The 19,037-nt window shown below is 45.9% G+C and overlaps 1 protein-coding gene across 3 annotated transcripts in view; it reads left to right on the top strand.

Annotated features, from left to right (window-relative positions):
- The first annotated feature begins 7,305 nt into the window (after positions 1 to 7,305).
- The window catches only part of ST8SIA5 (ST8 alpha-N-acetyl-neuraminide alpha-2,8-sialyltransferase 5), an 89,542-nt gene continuing 77,810 nt past the window's right edge, over positions 7,306 to 19,037 (top strand). For 2 of the 3 annotated variants that reach the window (XM_011949351.1, XM_011949349.1), the window contains exon 1: positions 7,306 to 8,346. In XM_011949351.1, coding sequence (XP_011804741.1) covers positions 8,216 to 8,346 — 131 coding nt within the window. In that variant the 5' untranslated portion in view covers positions 7,306 to 8,215. The remainder of the gene's footprint in view (positions 8,347 to 19,037) is intronic. The other variant, XM_011949350.1, reaches the window with a different exon arrangement.

Genomic DNA, 19,037 nt, shown 5'->3' with positions numbered 1-19,037 from the left:
CCTCCTTGCAGGTGAACACCAAGGTATTTAGGCAACAAATATCATCCATTGCATCTCTGTCCAAGTAGCAGCACTGTGGTTCTGGACTTGACCCCAGCTCCTGGGGAGGGCTCTTAGCCAACTAAGCCAACTATGATGCGATCATCCCCTTGTCAGTAATTGGTTCAGGAACCGAGGCATAAGCCAACCACTGCATGGCATCCCTCTGGTGATTGTTATTGGTCTCAGGCTGGAAAAGAATCTTCCCTCTCCTCCTCTCCCCTCCCCTCTGCTCTCTTCTCTCTCTTCTCTCCTGCTATTGTCCCAGTTACAGGTGGCCCCTATCCCCTGACCATGAGGACAGCTCCTCTTAGGCAGAAGCCTATATTGTAGATGGTAGAGCAAAGGAAGGAAAGAAGCTGGGGTCATAGGATACTGATCAGTCAATTGTGGAACCCACCCCTCCTCTAGATTTCCTGATACATGAGATAATAAATTTCTCTATGGTTCCCGTTACTTTCGTGAAAAGACCTTAACTGACACGCTGACTTTTAGGACATAAGAATTTATTGTCTTCATAAGTGGAGGTGAAATCTCACCAAGCAACCCATATATTTGTTCAGTTGTCCATGGTGACCCAGGACATGTATTTATGAGACTGTCGGTCAAAGTTAGAGTGTATGCATAGAAAGGTCATCCTGTGATCTCCAGGTTCACTTCAAGGATAAATAAAACTGTGCTAACATGTTGATGGTGGATAATAGATTAACATGTTATTTATTAGGCCTTTGTAAATATGACATCTAAACATGGAATGCCTTTTATGGTGACTCCTCAGGGCAATGAGGTGGGACTTTGTGCATGGGCTCTGCATATCACAAAATGTGGAGCAGGAGTTAGCAAGTCTGTGGAGCAACTCTGGCCATTCACATTCATTCTCAATTGACTACGTTTTCACACTACAGTGGTAGAGTTGGGAGTTGCAACAGAACCTGTCTGGGCCACAAAGTTTATGATGTTTCTCATCTGGCTCTTTCAGAAAAAGTTGGCTAGTTTCTGGCATTCACCACGGTCTACTTAGCCTGTAAGTAATGGCAATCCAGGCAAACTCACAGCACAGCAAGACTAGGCTGTTATATTGGTAACTACACTTGTGGACAATGATCTGTTTTCAGGGCTTTCAGGCAGTATACATCAATCTTGTTGTAGCTATTCTTGTAGTTCATATATAAATATTGACATATTAATAGAGGGCAAGACATTTTCTATAAAACAAATCATATTTACATTTATTTCTGTTATAAAATCAGATATGTATTATTTCAGAAAATCATTCTCCACTAGATTGCATTAAAAATGTTTGAGGATGTGGTTAAGGTGATGGCTACTTATATAATTCTTTACAGTGCTCTGAGTGCAGTTCTAACAGGACACCACCTTTATTACAGTCAGAGAGGATGCTTCAGGTTAAATTTCTCCCATCAGGAACACTAGTATTTAAGAGAAAGCTATCAAAGCCTTTCCCAAGAGCAGAGGTTCCAAAAGGGAGGGGAAGAGAGTGTTATTATACCAGGAACCTATGGAGCAGAGGAGGCTGCAGAGTAACAAAAGGGTATATGTACCAAAAACAAACTCTGCTAACTGCACAGTTTTGCAGTGGACCGGCCTCAACCAAGCTTAACCTATTTCCATGCATCTCAGGTGAAGTGAATGATGAAGCACTTAATATGGTGACAGCTTCTATAAAGCAGTAATCATGTTTCTCTACTCTTTTCCTGCTACCCTGGAAGGAGGTAGAGAACTAATTCTCAAGTTGGTACAATAATGTGAGCTCAATAGTAGGGCTGCCTGCCAATGAAGTATGTGGTGGGAAGGGGAGGAGAAGGGAAGGGCTCTGGTCTAATCAGGGAAAACAAAAACAAGCCGGCATCTCCAAGCCTTTTCAGTCTTTGCACCTTCAAACTGTGCTCCACTAGCCTGCAGCTTGATTATCTAAAATGCAAATCTGATATCATTCCCCTACTTAAAATTTTGCAATGGTTTCATGGATAAAATCCCAACTCTCTGTGCTCTGTCTCCCACTCACCCAGCCAGCCTAATCTCTCCAACTGTGTTGAGCCGACTGTACCCCATCACCCACTGCCAGCCTCCACCTACAGTACCTCGTCCCACCTTCTTTACCTGGCTGAACGTCCTCACCCACCCAGAGCTCACCACTCGCAGTTGTTTATCCAGGAGCCATGGGCACCTGCCAGACCCCAGCCAGCTGGCTGAACGTCCTCACCCACCCAGAGCTCACCACTCGCAGTTGTTTATCCAGGAGCCATGGGCACCTGCCAGACCCCAGCCAGCTGGCTGAACGTCCTCACCCATCACAATTCAGGTCAAACACTACCTCCTCTGGAAACCTTCCTTGCCATTCTGCCTCCTGCCCACTGCCTTCTCTGTCACTATCAATTTGGGTTAGACAGATCTTTATCCTACTATAGGGCACTGTCTGTCTTCCTCATGGGAATTTAAACTCCTTTCTAGGCACAGACTGTGAATGACTGGTTCTCGTTTCCCTAGCATGTCACACAATGTCTAGCACATAGTGTCCATTCTAGCCATGTCTATCCAATGTATGGAGCTTTTAGAATTTAGGATGGTGGTTAAATAACACATACTTTGCTGTGGTCATGGTGTTAGGATTTGAAACATCCCTTGGTGCTTCAGAAGTAGATGATCACAGTGGAACACTCATCCCTTTTCTCTTCTCAGGTACCCAAGGAACATTAAACATTTTTAAGCAGCTGTATTTATAGGGCATTCCTTTGAAAGCCTCAGCATTATACAGACCACCAACAAAACACGTCTAGGGGCCTGCACTGGCTTGGAAATTAAAAAATATATTTTCTTAGCTGAATTCATCAAAGGACAGAATCTGACACAAGTGTTTCTACCCCACAGCCCGGCCTTTAAGGTAAGAAAAGGAGATTCTAGGTCCATTGTGTCCAGCATGTCATCTGAATGTGATCTGAGTGACCTTATTCCAGTGATGCTGTTTCTGGCAAGTACAGGAACATACTGTAGGAGTGTGACGTGCCTGAGGTGCAACAGAATCTTTCTGTATTATGATGCATCAGGTGGTTTATGGATTAATAATAATAATATCTCTACCCTTTGAAACAAACTGGAACAAATGCAGGAGAAGAATATCTGGGAGTGATGCTGAGACAGCAGGAGGATGCTTCTCAGCTTGGAGATATGAAGGCTGAAAGGTGGCTTCATCTCCAGGTTCAAGATTATAAATGATTTTTCATAAATTATATTGGATACAATTCGTACTTCATAAGGGGACAGAACAAGGGGTTTAAATAATTGTTCTGTTATATAATTTATTATAAACAAGACTGATGAAGTAGAGTCTTGTGTCTGCAGTTGACCATGTAATGGCAAAACCCTGGCTCTCTGATTACAAGGTTATAACTGGGGCATTTCTGCACACCTGGCAGCAAGATACCCTCATCAGAGAAAAAGTGTCCCAGAGCCAGGAATCAGCCTCTTGAAGGCCTGGCTTGTTAACATAAATGTAAAGAGGCACAAAAACAGCATGTACTTATCACATACTCCTCAAACACATGGGTGAAATGTCACTTACATAATCTGACAGGTTGCAGTTATGCTGTATGATATAAAAAGTGGCTTTTTAAAACTGGTAGAAACCTCTAACTTTTTGAAAAAGTCTTTCCATTTTATATTTCAGACAATGCTCCCAGCATGAGTAATGCCCATCAGTTATCAGTAATTTAGCAGATGGTGCCAGTGTTGACATTTGTTCTGGCTTAATTGTGCATGAGTGTGTGTTTTAAACAATGATGCAGCTGTCCCCATTCCTGGCAATTAGAATATAAAAATGGTGTTCACTGAATCTGGCATAGTGATCATTTATCCATGTGTTTACTCTTTTGTTTGCAAGGCCTTCTGAGTGTTTGCTGCAATTCTACAATCAGAATATAAATTTGGCTTAAAATGGAACCTAGCTCCATACTGATAGGAACAGAAGGGACTTGAGATCTTAGGCCTCCAGCTCCACTACAGATGCTTGTGAGGTGTTTGTGTGTGTGTTAAAGATACCTCTGATATGAAGATAGAATTAAAATGCCTTTAGGATTAGAAGAGCAGTGTCAGCAGAGACCACTGGCCTATTGCTGATCATGTGCAGAGGATCAAGTGACCAAAATCTATTGTACATAGAGTCTTGCTGCAAAATTCTAGCTATTCCGAATGCCAGCATCAATCTCATTCACTGCTAATTCATGCAGGAGACCTAACCGTTGACTACCTCCTCAAGGGAGAGTGGATGCCTTTGGAGCTGTTGTTATCCTTCAACTATCTTGGCTCTTGGCTGGGTGGGCTTTTTGCTATTAGGTTAGCCAGTTAGTTTTAGTGTGGGGACAAATTCCTTGTTAGGTCATGGCAAATCTGCATAAAATATCTATTAAAAAATAATTTATCTTCTGGAAAAACTTTGGCAGTAATTGCTAAAGCTGAACATATGTACACTCTCTGACCTTGCAATTTTACTTCTAGAAGTAGATACCAGCAGATATGCATGCATGTTTTCACCCAAAAAACCATGCACCTGAAGGCTGATGGCAGCAACTACCCAGATGTCCATCAGCTGTAGAATGGATAAGTTGTGCCACAGTCATTTGATGGCATACCATATAGCAATAAGATTGAACAAACTATAACTGCACACAAAAGTATTAGTTTTATATTGCACTGAAACATTTTACCACAAACTTAACAGCTTAAAGCAACACACACTTACAGGCTCACAGTTGTATAGGTCTTAAATCTGGGCACAGCATAGCTGGGTTTTCTGCTGAGGGTCCCAACAGCTGAAATCAAGGTGTAGGTGGCTGGAGCTTAGAATCCTCCTTGAAGTGTATTCAGGTTGTTAGCAGAAGTCAGTGTCTGCTTCGTGATTGGAGGACTGAGGTCCCCATTTCCTTGCTAGCTGTCAACCAGGAGCCAGTCGCAGCTCCTAGAGGCTGTCTGCATCCTTTGCCTTGTGGACCCCTTCTGTCTTTGAAGGAGACAGCAAAGAATTTCCTTCATATCAGCCACTCTCGTGATTCAAATCTCTTTCACCAGAAAGAGCCCAGTCCCTTGTAAGGGCTCCATATGGCCATGCCCACTGAGGACAATTTCCTGATATTACAGCCAACTGATTTAGGTCAATTACATCTGCAAATTCCCTTCACAGCAGTGTCTAGATCAATACCTAGGGGAATGTGTGTACAAGAAGGGGTGAGGAATCTTGGGGGTCATCTTGTAATTCTGCCCACCATATGCAACAACATAGATAAATCTCTTAGTAACGTTAAGCAAAAGAAGGCAGACACAAAATAATATATAATGTATAATTGTATTTATATAAAACACAAGAATAGGAAGCACTGATCTTTGGGGTTAGGAGTCAGAACAGTGGTTACTCTTGAGTACATAGTAACCGAAAAGGAACATGAGGGGATTCCTGGAGGCTGATAATTGATCTGTGTGCTGGTTACAGGGGTGTGTTCAGCTTGTGAAAACCCATCGAGCTGAACATTTATGATCTGTGTACTTTTCTGTAAATGCATTATATTGCAATTTAAAAGTTCTTAGGATAATTTGGATTTATTACTTGAAAATAGATTTGTTTTGTTTTTCCAAGAAAGCATGCATTCAAAAACAGGCATCAGAGCGAGCACCTGATGAGGTGGAGAATAAGTAGGAATACAAAGGAAATGACAGTGCCTTGCCTGGAGTGGAGATGATAGTACCCCTCAAACTCTAGACTTGAGCACCAAGTAGAGAAAAATTAGTACTGTCAACTTGGAGCCTGTGTGTAGGACCTACCTCATAATTTGGCCCAGTGCAAAGTGAAATGCAAACCCCCTTGTTCAAAAATTGGAAGACAGCAAGAGTGGAGCATTCAATCAAAATCAATGGTGGTGGTGGGGACAAATGAACAAGTCCCACTCCCAAGAAACCAGCCTGCCTGTGTGTGTGGGAGAAAGAGCCTCATCTCAGAATCCCAAGACTTGTTGTTAGGTGAGTTACTTTGGGCAAGTATTGCTTTAGCCCCTTCAGCTGTAAAATTGGTTAGCCAGGGGCTAGGAGGTGAAAATTCATTAATACATGCAAGTGAAGCACGTTTTTATGTGCCAGAAAGCAAACAAATACAGGAATTATTATAATAATGGGGCCCTCTAAATGTTGGAGTTTTTCTTTAATTGGTTAAAAAGCCTACCTGTGACCTTGCAGAGAAATACAGAAACTCTTCGTGGATAGCACAGGGGCCACTTCTGCCTTATGAACTAACACAAATCCTGAATTCTTGGTGGTAGCCTTATCATGAGATTTTACTGTGCATTCCTTGATCTTACCAGTTCAAAGAAGAAACTACTAAATGCCAAGGTCTAGAGAGTATTGGAGTCTGGGCACTTCCCCCATCGAAGTTCTTGTGCTGAGGTTTGAGTTTCGGTCAGGTTCCCGGTTGAATCCCTGATCTGACTCTAGAACCTCCCGGAGTGCCTGCTGGAGCCTGGGAAGAGGCACCCTAGAATCTTCCAACCGGCCTCAGTGGCGAGCGCTGCGGGCACGCGACTCCCAGCGCTTGGAGCCTCTGCGGTGTCAGGATGCCAGGACTGTCGCCTGGCCGGGTTGGGGGGTGGGGACGGTATTTCAGGCTAAGAATTTCTGAAGAGGCACGACGTTCGCATTGCGTTTCCGTGACTATTCTCCCTGACTTGCATTCTGAAGCACGAATCTTTCCGGATGTGGTAACTGACTTCGTAAAGCTTTGGGGGGACTGTGGTCCCCGAAGGCTGCCGGCTGCCTGACCTAAGATTTACGAGTGGTTTCGAGGATGAGACAAGGTCCCAGTGTCTCGGTGACAACAGGGTCTTTGACGAACGGCCGCCGAGTTGCGGCTGGGGAGGGGGAAGAGGCCTGTGGCGGGGTTGGGCAGCCCCTGAATTTCTTTCCTGCAGGAGTTGGGCGCCGGGGGGCGGGCAGGTAGCCCCGCAGGCCATCAGCATGCAGGAAGGAGCGGCGCGCGCCGTCCTTGAAGGGCTGCCCGGCTGACCTTGCTCCGCTTTCTCCGGAGAAATCGCTAGAAGAGCGCGAGGACGCGGCCGCGGCGGTGACTCAGTGCCCTGCGCGCCGCACGCAAATGCTCCCTTCCATGAAGTCTAGCTCCGCAGAGGCTGTTTCCTCTTCCTGCCCTCTTTTTTTTTTTTTTTTTTTTTGAGACGGAGTCTCGCTCTGTCGCCCAGGCTGGAGTGCAGTGGCGCGACTCGGCTCACTGCAACCTCCGCCTCCCGGTTCAAGCGATTCTTCTGCCTCAGCCTCCGCAGTAGCTGGGACTACAGGCGCGTGCCACCACGCCCGGCTAATTTTGTTTTTTGTATTTTTAGTAGAGACCGGGTTTCGCCATTTGGCCAGGTTGGTCTCGAACTCCTGACCTTGTGATCCGCCCGCCTCGGCCTCCCAAAGTGCTGGGATTACAGGAGTGAGCCGCCGCGCCCAGCCCCAGGCCTCTTTTTAATTCCAAGATTCAAACCCGGCGTTTTCCGCTCCGCCCCTCCCCCTCCCCACGGCCCGCCTATCATTAGCCAGACTGCACGGGTGTTTTGTACCCTCCCTCCCCCGTCCCTATCGGCAGAACCGAAGGCCAACCTTCGCGATCCCTCGCTGCGGGCCCGGGGATCAGACGTGGCCCGCCTCTGGCAGGGCACCGCGCGCTGGGCAACCGCGATCCGGAGCCGGACTGGAGCGGGCGGTGCGCGGTGCGCTAGGGCGCACAGGGGACGGAACCCGGGCCCCGCTCCCCATTGGCCACCACCTCGGCGGGAGGGGCCGCCTCCGGCTTGTGGCACCTGGAGTCGCCCCTCCACGGGGAAATCGGCAGCTGCCGGGCACGGGCCCCTGGAGGTAAAGGTACCCGGGGGTGGGGAAGGCCCCGGGCCGCGGCAGAGCTCCCTGCCACTGGCCCTGTCCTGCCTGCCGCCCCAGAGCCTGCGAAGCTTGAATGTCCCCAGGTCGGGCCGCGCCAGCCAGAAACTTTGCCCCGCGAAGTCCCCCGCCTACCTGACTGCACCGTGAGGCGCCACGTCGGCCGCGCGCCCTCCGGGGCCCCGGAACCCCGCGAGTCATTGCCTGGCCGCCCCGTACCCCGCGTCTGCGGCGCCCGGTCACCAGGATGCGCTACGCGGACCCCTCGGCCAACCGGGATTTGTTGGGGAACCGAACTTTGCTCTTCATCTTCATCTGCGCCTTCGCCTTGGTGACCTTGCTGCAACAGATCCTGTATGGCAGGAACTACATTAAGAGGTAAGAAAGTCCGTGAGAGGGCGGGATGCACGGAGCCGGCTGGCGAGCCCCCGGGTGCCAGTGGCAGCGGCAGCTTCCGTCACAGCGCCCCGGGGTAAGTGACCGTGGGGTCCGCTCCTAGCCCCGAGCATGGCCGCTTAAGCTTGGGTCACCGCGTTTCCAAGAGCATCCTTGCTCCCAGCTCCCTGCCCAGCGCTAGCTGGAGGGCCCAGGCAACTTTGTTCCACTATGAAAAATGAAGGACAGGATAGAATTCCAGGCAACCAGGCTGACGATAAATCCATTTAATACCGGAGAGACCGCATGGATCAGAGCGGTGTCCTCCAAACCCACAGTTCTATGGCCATTTGTTTGGACTCCGGGGTCGGAGGGCTCAAAATTGTATAGATTATTTATTTATTTATTTATTACCTCTCGAGTCCTGAACTTTCGTAAGGACCCTTGGGAAAAAAAAGCATTTCCCCCTCCAGGAGCTTCGGGTTAGGTGGCGGTGGTAGTGGGCTGTTGCGATGCGACAGGGATAGTGATAATGAAGTCTTATAATCCAATAGCCACTGGATCTGTGAAACTCAACAACGTGATTCCTTCTGAAACAGATGGCTTTTTTTTTTTCTCATCCTCAGCGCAAAAGGTCAGAGCTGCAGTAGAAGTTAACCCCTCGTTGGGCTCTCCCCCTACTCCACCCCAATCCACAGTTAAACTCCAAGGGAAAGAGCAGCAGGAGGTGTTACTCAGAAATTCAATTCGGGCACAGCCTCAGTCTCTCTGTTTGCAGAAGATACACTGAAATGCCAGCCACTTCCTTCTGCCGGCTCTTCTGGCTTAAGGGAAACACTTGGGGTTTCTCTGCCTGGTTTGGGGGATTAGGGGAGGTTCCTGCTCTAGGATACACCCATATCAGAGCCTCTCTTTGAAAGAGCGCTCTCTCCCAGCTGCTGGGGTGTTTTTCTCTTTGCTGCTAGTGCCTCCCTACTCACACCGCCCATCCCCCAGGTTGATAGGAAAAGAAATGTCTCTCTAGCTAAGTAAGCATCCCACCTTCTTCTCTAAACTTCCCCATGACAAAACAGCCCTCTTCTCATCCTTTGGGTTCTACATTAGGTATGGGTGCTCCCAATCTGGGCTGCCCACCAGGATGGGCAGGTGAGGATCGCTGCTGGGTGTAGCTCTACAGTGGAAAAGCTGAGCACTTAAGCTGTTATCCCCTCCTTGTAACTCCCCCAGAGCTGGGGAGTAATGAGACACCTTTTTCTGAACATTTGTTTACGGCCAGTCGCTGCTCCGAACCTTCCCAGGGAGCGTTCCCTGGTTGGTGGCAGCTCCTGAGTGCTGTCTGGCACTGGTGGCTTTAAAGACCGTCTTCCGAGCTTCCTGGCTTGTTGGATCTGATTGGGCCTGCCTCTTCTTTCGGTTACTGCTGGCCCTGAGATGATCCTGTGCAAGGACAACTGGGTCCCCCACGGCTTGCTGCAGCCCCGCAGGCCGATTGCCTGCTGCCATCTTGGCCCTTGCTCTTCAGCAGGGCAGCTCTGGATTCCTGCCCCCTGCCGGCACCTCCCCAAAGTTGCTGGGGCTGCTGGGATTCCTTCTGCCCTGTCAACGGGGGGAAAGTATAACCGCCTCTGGCAATGCCAACCAAACTACTACCTGCTTGCTCTGGCAAGTCCTCCCTGGTCTTGGGTGGGTGGGCTAGCTGCCAGGAGTTCAGCAGGCACACAAGGTGCTTCCCTTCCTCCCTCACAGATACCCTGACCCCCTAAATTGCATAGATGCTATCTTGCAGGCCTCATTCTAGAGACTCAACCCAATCAACCAAGCAAAACCTGTATAGGCCTGATCCTGGAAGCGTACCTGTAGATAAGGGTCTGTAAAGAAGGAGATGATGTGGTCTTGGTGCTCAGAGGACTCGAAGTCTATTTGGGGCAACAAAATAGCCACAAATGAAATAGAAAGTGAATGTTAAACTGTCTGAGAAGAGAGGCACTCATAGGCTGGAGAAGTTAGGCAAGACTGTGCCCAGAGGAAGTTGAACTTGAGTGGGCCTTGAAGGAAGGGTAAGATTTGAGGGTGGGGGCAGGGGGCATGCACATCCAAAAAGTGGGCAGGAGCAAAGATGCAGAGTTGCAAGTGTGTCACAATTTCCTCCCGTCTCTCCCACACCTGGCCCTACCTACACTGCAGCACTTGACTTAATCATTGATTAGTCCTGATCTTGAATTGGGTGTGGCTGCCACATCAGTGTCACCCCTAGCACCTGCTTACCTATCTTGTTTCCTCCATATATCATGATTGTAATGAGCTGGCCTGATGTGATTATCAGCAGCCTGTCTCCTGTCTACAAACACTTAACCAGTATTCTTCAAGCAGAGGATCTGGGAGGGCCTGAATCAGAACCAACTGGAGGACCACTGAAATGCAGACTCCTGAGCCCCTGAATCTGACTGTCTAGGGGAGGGATCTACTAACCTGCCTTTGTAGCAGGCTCCCCAGGCAATCTGCAATCTGCAAGCTGCAACAAGCTCCTCCTGCTGCTCTAGACCAGTGGTTCTCAATCCCCTATTCTCCACAGCAGTGTTTGGAGACTTCTGTGGTGTTCACACTGGGGAGAGGAGAGTGCTGCTGCATGCACTGGGATGAGACCAAAGGTGTTGTAAAGATCCTATAATGCATAGTTTGCCCCCCACAACAAAGAATTTTCCAGCCCCAAACCTCAGTAGTAGCTGAGGTTGAGAAACTCTGCTCCAGACCGAAAGTTCCATGAGGTGGGGATTTGCTCTTTTATTTGTTTTTGTTTTTGAGACGGAGTTTCTCTGTGTCACCCAGGCTGGAGTGCAGTGATTTCGACTTACTGCATGCAAGCTCCGCCTCTCTAGTTCACGCCATTCTCCTGCCTCAGTCTTGTGAGTAGCTGGGACTACAGGCGCCTGCCACCACACCCGGCTAATTTATTTGTATTTTTTTAGTAGAGACAGGGTTTCATCTTGTTAGCCAGGATGGTCTGGATTTCCTGACCTCGTGATCCACCTGCCTGGGCCTCCCAAAGTGCTGGGATTACAGGCATGAGCCACTGCGCCCGGCTGATTTGCTCTGTTTTGTTCCCAGCTGCACTGTGAACCCCAAATGTGTCCAGCACATAAGAAGTTCTCAATAAATATTGGATAATGAGTAAATAATTGAAGGTAGGACTATGTGTGTGTACACAGGGATTGTAACTGGAAGAGACACAATGAAGAAATGGATACAACTGATGTGAGGGAAGGAAGGGACGAAGGGGGCAGATGTAACAGTGGGTCACTAGCCTCAGCAAAGTGTTTTGAAGATTGAGAAGAACAATTTGCATTTGGTTCATTGGGCCACTGGGAGCAGTGTTTGGCCCTCGAGTAGGGTAATGGCAGGATAAAAGTCCTTAGGAAGGACATTAACTGGGCCTTCCACAGGAAGAGTTAAAGAGGTGGAAAGCCTGGGAGGTACTCTCATAGCCCATTGAAAGGGAGAAGAACTTGTTGCAGGGAGCAGGTCCACTTCAGAGGCAGGGGATTCCTGAAGGCTGCCATTGTTTGCTTCTGTGCTGAGCTGGTGCAATGCCACCTCACAAAGAGTTCAGGGATACAGCAATGGCAGGCTCTTTCAGGGAGAATTCAGTGACAGCCCACAGCAAATGGCAGTGGGGCTGTGAGTCGATGTGTGCTTCTTTGGACCCTGGGCGCTCCCTGTGCTCTGCAACGGGAGCTTTTGGGAGGACCCTACTGAGAGCAGTCAGAACTCTGGGGGTCCATTTGCAGCACCTACCTTGGTCAGGAAGGGAGAAGACTGGGCAGTGCAGGTGGCTTAGTGGGCTCAGTGTCTCTAATGGAGAAAACATGCACTATGTGAATGAGGAGAAAAAGACAAGAAACAAAGTTGTGAACATTCCCCTTGATGCTCTTGGGTTCTCCATGTCTGTTTTTGATTGATTGAACAAATACTTCATGCAAATTTACTCTTTAAGTGCTGAGGATACAATGGTGTGCAAGTCAGGCACAGTCCTGGGTCTCCAAGGAGCCCATGGCATTGGGAAGACAGAAGGGCATGCAAATGATACATGAGCCATGCCTAGAGGAATGGATGAGGGACTCTAAAAACAAGGAAGAGGGAGCCAGAGCAAATCACTGTGTTTCAAGGTACATGGAGGCATTTGAAGGGGTCTTCAAGAAAGGGGAGTGATCCACAGGCACAGGCAGAGGTGAAAGGAAGGGGAATGAAATCGAGTCTGAGCAAGGATTGACAAGTGCTGGCAAGAGTTGAGTGAATCTGCATGACTCAGGGGTTAGAGCTATATTGCTGGGGGCAGAGTGAGGCAGGCAGGGCCCAATTCCTGAGAAGAAAGTAGGGACCCTGTGAGGAGGACGTGTCTTGGGGAGGGAGCGGGGAGGGTGACAGCTGTGTGTCTGGATCCTCGTGCATGGAGCTACCCAGAACTGCGCAGGGAAGAGCCAGACTCGTAATGTAGATTTAGAGTCACCAACCACTGACATCAGTGTTTTTCAAACTTTTATGATTGGAAAGCACAATATGGTATATGTTATAGCCGGGGACCTTGAACACTCAACTGAAACATTTTGTGAAACACTCAACTGAAATATTTTGTGAAACACTCAACTGAAACATTTTGTGAAACAATACTTGGCCTTATTACGAGAAATGCACTCTAATGTTTTCTATTTTACTTCATTTAAAAAATCCATTCGCCATGTGCGGTGGCTCACGCCTGTAATCCCAGCACTTTGAGAGGACTAGGCAGGCTGATTACCTGAGGTCAGGAGTTTGAGGCCAGCCTGACCAACATGGTGAAACCCTATCTCTACTAAAAATACAAAAATTAGCTGGGTGTGGTGGCACGCACCTGTAATCCCAGCTACTCAGGAGGTGAAGCACAAGAATCATTTGAAACTGGGAGGCGGAGGTTGCATTGAGCCGAGATGGCACCATTGCACTCCAGCCTGGGTGACAGAGCGAGACTCCGTCTCAAAAAAATAAATAAATAAAATAAAATAAAATAAAATAAATCCATTCTATTTCATTAAAAAATACAATAAATATTGGCCTTAAAAAGAAAGGAAGTTCTGAAATGTGCTACAACATGGATGAACACAACCATTTCACTTGTGTTAAGTGAAATAAGCCAGGCACAAAAGGACGAATACTCTATTATTCCAATTATATGAGAGACCTAGAGTAGTCAAATTCATAAAGACAGAAAGTAGAATGGTGGTTCCTGGGGTCTGGGTGTGGAATGGGGAGTCATCTTTTAATGGGTATGGAGTTTCAGTTTGAAAAGATGAGAAAGTATTGGAGATGGATGGTGGTGATGGTAGCACAGCAAGGTGAATGTACTTAATTACATTCAACTGTAGACTTAAAAATGGTTAAAATGGTAAATTTTGTTATTGTGTATTTTACAATCCATTGGGTTGAAACCCTTAATCAGAAAAACACTGGTGTGAGCACTGGGATTGAATGAGTCACCAAAGACAGAGCAGAGTGGAAAATGACAATGGCTCTGGGTGCAAAGGAGAGCCTTGAAGGATGTCTGCACCTATAAGGGGTCAAGAGAGGACAGCTGGCTCTGGAAACCGAGGCTGGAGAGAGGTGGAAGGGAATGAGGAGAGGGAGGTGTTAAGGAAACCAAGGGATGAGGGTGTCAGAGTGAGAGTGGCCAGCTGTGGCATGCCGGGAAGAGGGCTCGGGTGGGATAGGATTGAGGTGTCCGCTGGGTTGGCAGTAGAGGCAAAGACAGTTTGGCAGAGAAGAGTGGGGACAGGATCCTGTTTCAGTGGGCAGGGAGTGAGTGGGGAAAGAGAATGTAGAGACAGGGAGTGCAGATTACCCTTTCTAGGTGTCAATGCCGAGAACAGAAAGCGTTAAAAGAAAGATTTTCCACAATGAGGGGCATGGAAATTGTCTCCTCTTCTTTTAAGTACCGCACTGACCCCAATCCCCTTTGTTAGTGCTGAAATCTTCATATAAGCTCAGAGCCCTAGAGTATTATGACTTCAGGTGTTTTTAACAAAGGGACAGTAAAGGGCAATGTTTATTTAATAGTAGAAAGAAAGGACATGGTAGATTTTAATAATCTGGTCTCAGTCCATCTTTTAAACTTAATCGCAGGAAAACCAGATAACCATGGGCCTTGAATGTCTTCCCGTGTCTTTCAGTGGAGTTTTATAATTCTCCATAAAAAGTTTGAATGTTTTCTGTTAGATTTATGACTTAGTTTGTTTGGCCTTCTATAACAAATTACCATAGATTGGGTAGCTTAAACAACAAATGTTTGTTTCTCACTGTTCAAGAGGCTGAAAGTTCAAGATCAAGGTGCTAGCGTGGTTGGGTTCTGGTGAGGGCCCTCCCGCAGGTTGCACACTTCTTGTTTCCTCATGTGGGGATGAAAGAGAGGGAGCTAAATCTCTGGCCTTGTCTTAGGTGGGCACCAATCCCATTCGTGACTGCTCCACTCTCTGACCTAATCATCCCCCCAAAACTCCACCTCCAAATACCATTGCCTTGGGATTCAATTTCAACATAGGAATTTTGGGGGGACACAAACAATTATTTAGTCCATAACAATTCATGTCTAGCTACATAGTTTTTAACTATTTAAAAACTATATAAAGTGTTTACTATTGTACAGATTATCTTTAAAAATGTTATATTTTCTAACCATTTATAGCTGCTATATAGAAATAAATTTGATTTTTTGTGTATTAATTTTATAATCAGCAACTTTGATTATGCATATACTGATAATAGTTTGTAGATTATCTGGGGATTTCTATGTAGACATTTTTCTTTCTTTCATTACTACCATTATACCATAATATATAGTTCTTGTTTTACTGTAGTGGCTAGGACCTTCGACATAATAGTCAATAAAAGTGTCATAGTGAACATCCTCGTCTTAGTCCTCACTGTTTTCTTCTTTCTTTTTTTGACAGCTTTATTGAAATAAAATTTACCCACTTAAAGTGTACAGTTAAATGGCTTTTAATATATTCATACAGTTGCACATCTACCACCACAGTCAATTTTAGGATGTTTTCATTACTCTACAAAAGAAATCCTGTACCCCTTACCCATCACTTTCCAGACCCCCATCCCTCCTGGTCCTAGGAATGAAAAAACACACTAACCTGTTTTCTGTCTCTCTAGATTTTCCTGTTTTGAGCATTTAATATAAATGGAATCATATGCTACGTTGTCCTATGTGATTGACATCTTGCACTAAGCAGAATGTTTTCAAGGTTCATCCATGTCATATCATGTATCAGTACTTCATTTATTCTTATTGCAGAATAGTATTTCATTGTATGGATAGACTAAATTCTGTTTCTCTGTTCTTCAACTCATAGACATTTGAATTGTTTTCACCATTATGTTAAGTTTTTGTGTGGACATAGATTTTCATTTCTCTTGGGTTTATACCTGTGAGTAAAATATATGGTAACTCTGTGTTTGCCATTTGATGAACTGCCAGCGTTCTCTGAGGTGGCTGTATCATTTTACATTTTCTCCAGCATTGTATGAGGGTTCCAATTTCTCTACATCCTTGGCAACACTTTTATTATCTTTTTTTGGATTATAGCCATCTCAGTGGTTTTGAGGTGATGTCTCACTGTGGTTTTGATTTTGCATTTCTCTGATGACTAATGATGTGGAGCATCTTTTTATGTGCTTGTTAGCTATTTGTATATCTTTGGAGAAATATCTATTTAGATTCTTTGCCTTTTTTGTTTGTTTGCTTGTTTTTTGTTTTTTTAGAGTGAGTTTTGCCCAGGCTGGAGTGCAATGGCGTGATCTCAGCTCACTGCAACCTCTGCCTCCCGATTTCAAGTGATTCTCCCACCTCAGCCTCCTGAGTAGCTGGGATTACAGGCATGCACCACCACGCCTGGCTAATTTTTGTATTTTTAGTAGAGACAGGGTTTCACCATGTTAGCCAGGCTGGTCTCGAACTCCTAATCTCAGGTGATCTGCCCTTCCCGGCCTCCCAAAGTGCTGGGATTACAGGAATGAGCCACCACGCCCAGTCAGCCACTGTGCCCAGCCCTGTTGCCTATTTTTATTTTTATTTATTTACTTATAAATTATACTTTTAAGTTCTAGGGTACATGTGCACAACGTGCAGGTTTGTTACATAGGTATACATGTGCCATGTTGGTTTGCTGCACCCATCAACTCATCATTTACTTTAGGTATTTCTCGTAATGCTATCCCTTCCCCAGCCCTACTAACCTGCTGACAGGTCCCGGTGTGTGATGGTCCCTGCCCTGTATCCAGGTGTTCTCACTGATCAATTCCCACCTATGAGTGAGAACATGTGGTGTTTGGTTTTCTGTCCTTGTGATAGTTTGCTTAGAATGATGGTTTCCAGCTTCATCCATGTCCCTGCAAAGGACATGAATTCATCCTTTTTTATGGCTGCATAGTATTCTATGGTGTATATGTGCCACATTTTCTTAATCCAGTCTATCATTGATGGACATTTGGGTTGGTTCCAAGTCTTTGCTACTGTGAATAGTGCCACAATAAACATACGTGTGCATGTATCTTTATAGTAGCATGATTTATAATCCTTTGGGTATATACCCAGTAATGGGATCACTGGGTCAAATGGTATTTCTAGTTCTAGATCCTTGAGGAATCACCACACTGTCTTCCACAATGGTTGAACTAATTTACACTCCCACCAACAGTGTAAAAGTGTTCCTATTTCTCCACATCCTCTCCAGCATCTGTTGTTTCCTGACTTTTTAATGATCGCTGTTCTAACTGGTGTGAGATGGTATCTCATTGTGGTTTTGATCTGGATTTTTTTTTTTGTTTGTTTGAGATGGAGTCTCACTGTGTCGCCCAGGCTGGAGAGCAGTGGCATGCTCTCAGCTCACTACAAGCTCCACCTCCCAGGTTCATACCATTCTCCTACCTCAGCCTCCCAAGTAGCTGGGACTACAGGCGCCTGCCACTATGCCTGGCTAATTTTTTGTATTTTTAGTAGAGACGGGGTTTCACCATATTAGCCAGGATGGTCTTGATCTCCTGACCTCATGATCCGCCTGCCTCGGATTCCTAAAGTGCTGGGATTACAGGTGTGAGCCACCGCGCCTGGCCCTTGATCTGGATTTCTCTGATGACTAGTGGTGATGAGCATTTTTTCATGTGCCTGTTGGCCGCATAAATGTCTTTTTTTGAGAAGTGTCTGTTCATATCCTTTGCCCACTTTTTGATGGGATTGTTTGTTTTTTTCTTGTAAATTTGTTTAAGTTCTTTTTAGATTCTGGATATTAGCCCTTTGTCAGATGGGTAGATTGCAAAAATTTTCTCCCGTTGTGTAGGTTGCTTGTGCACTCTGATGGTAGTTTATTTTGCCGTGCAGAAGCTCTTTAGTTTAATTAGATACCATTTGTCTATTTTGGCTTTTGTTGCCATTGCTTTTGGTGTTTTAGTCATGAAGTCCTTGCCCATGCCTATGTCCTGAATAGTATTGCCTAGGTTTTCTTCTAGGGGTGGTATGGTTTTAGGCCTAATATTTAAGTCTTTAATCCATCTTGAATTAATTTTTGTATAAGGTGTAAGGAAGGGATCCAGTTTCAGTTTCCTACATACGCCTAGCCAGTTTTCCCAGCACCATTTATTAAATAGGGAATCCTTTCCCCATTTCTTGTTTTTCTCAGGTTTGTCAAAGATTAGATGGTTGTACATGTGTGGTGTTATTTCTGAGGCCTCTGTTCTGTTCCATTGGTTTATATATCTGTTTTGGTACCATGCTGTTTTGGTTACTGTAGCCTTGTAGTATAGTTCGAAGTCAGGTAGCATAGTGCCTCCAGCTTTGTTCTTTTGTCTTAGGATTGTCTTGGCAATGCAGGCTCTTTTTTGGTTCCATATGAACTTTAAAGTCTTTTTTTCCAATTCTGTGAAGAAAGTTGTTGGTAGCTTGATGGAGATGGCATTGAATCTATAAATTACTTTGGACAGTATGGCCATTTGCATGATATTGATTCTTCCTATCCATGAGCATGGAATGTTCTTCCATTTGTTTGTGTCTTCTTTTATTTCGTTGAACAGTGGTTTGTAGTTCCCCTTGAAGAGGTCCTTCACATCCCTTGTAAGTTGGATTCCTAGGTATTTTATTCTCTTTGAAGCAATCGTGAATGGGAGTTCATTCATGATTTGGCTCTCTGTTTGTCTGTTATTGGTGTATAAGAATGCCTGTGATTTTTGCCCATTGATTTTGTATCCTGAGACTTTGCTGAAGTTGCTTATCAGCTTAAGGAGATTTTGGGCTGAGATGATGGGGTTTTCTAAATACACAATCATGTCATCTGCAAATCAGGACAATTTGACTTCCTCTTTTCCTAATTGAATACCCTTTATTTCTTTCTCTTTCCTGAATGCCCTGGCCAGAACTTCCAACACTATGTTGAACAGGGGTGGTGAGAGAGGGCATCCTTGTCTTGGGCCGATTTTCAAAGGGAATGCTTTGCCGAGACCAGCTCGGTCAGGGAGACCTTAATCTAGTGGCGCTAGAGGAATTAAAGACACACACACAGAAATATAGAGGTGTGAAGTGGGGAATCAGGGGTCTCACAGCCTTCAGAGCTGAGAGCCCCAAACAGAGATTTACCCACATATTGATTAACAGCAAACCAGTCATTAGC

Source organism: Colobus angolensis, unplaced genomic scaffold, assembly GCF_000951035.1.
Source record: "Colobus angolensis palliatus isolate OR3802 unplaced genomic scaffold, Cang.pa_1.0 Scaffold299, whole genome shotgun sequence".
Classification (NCBI taxonomy): Eukaryota; Metazoa; Chordata; class Mammalia; order Primates; family Cercopithecidae; genus Colobus; species Colobus angolensis.
Note: the sequence above shows the minus strand (reverse complement) of the source record. Positions and strands in the feature narration are given on the sequence as shown.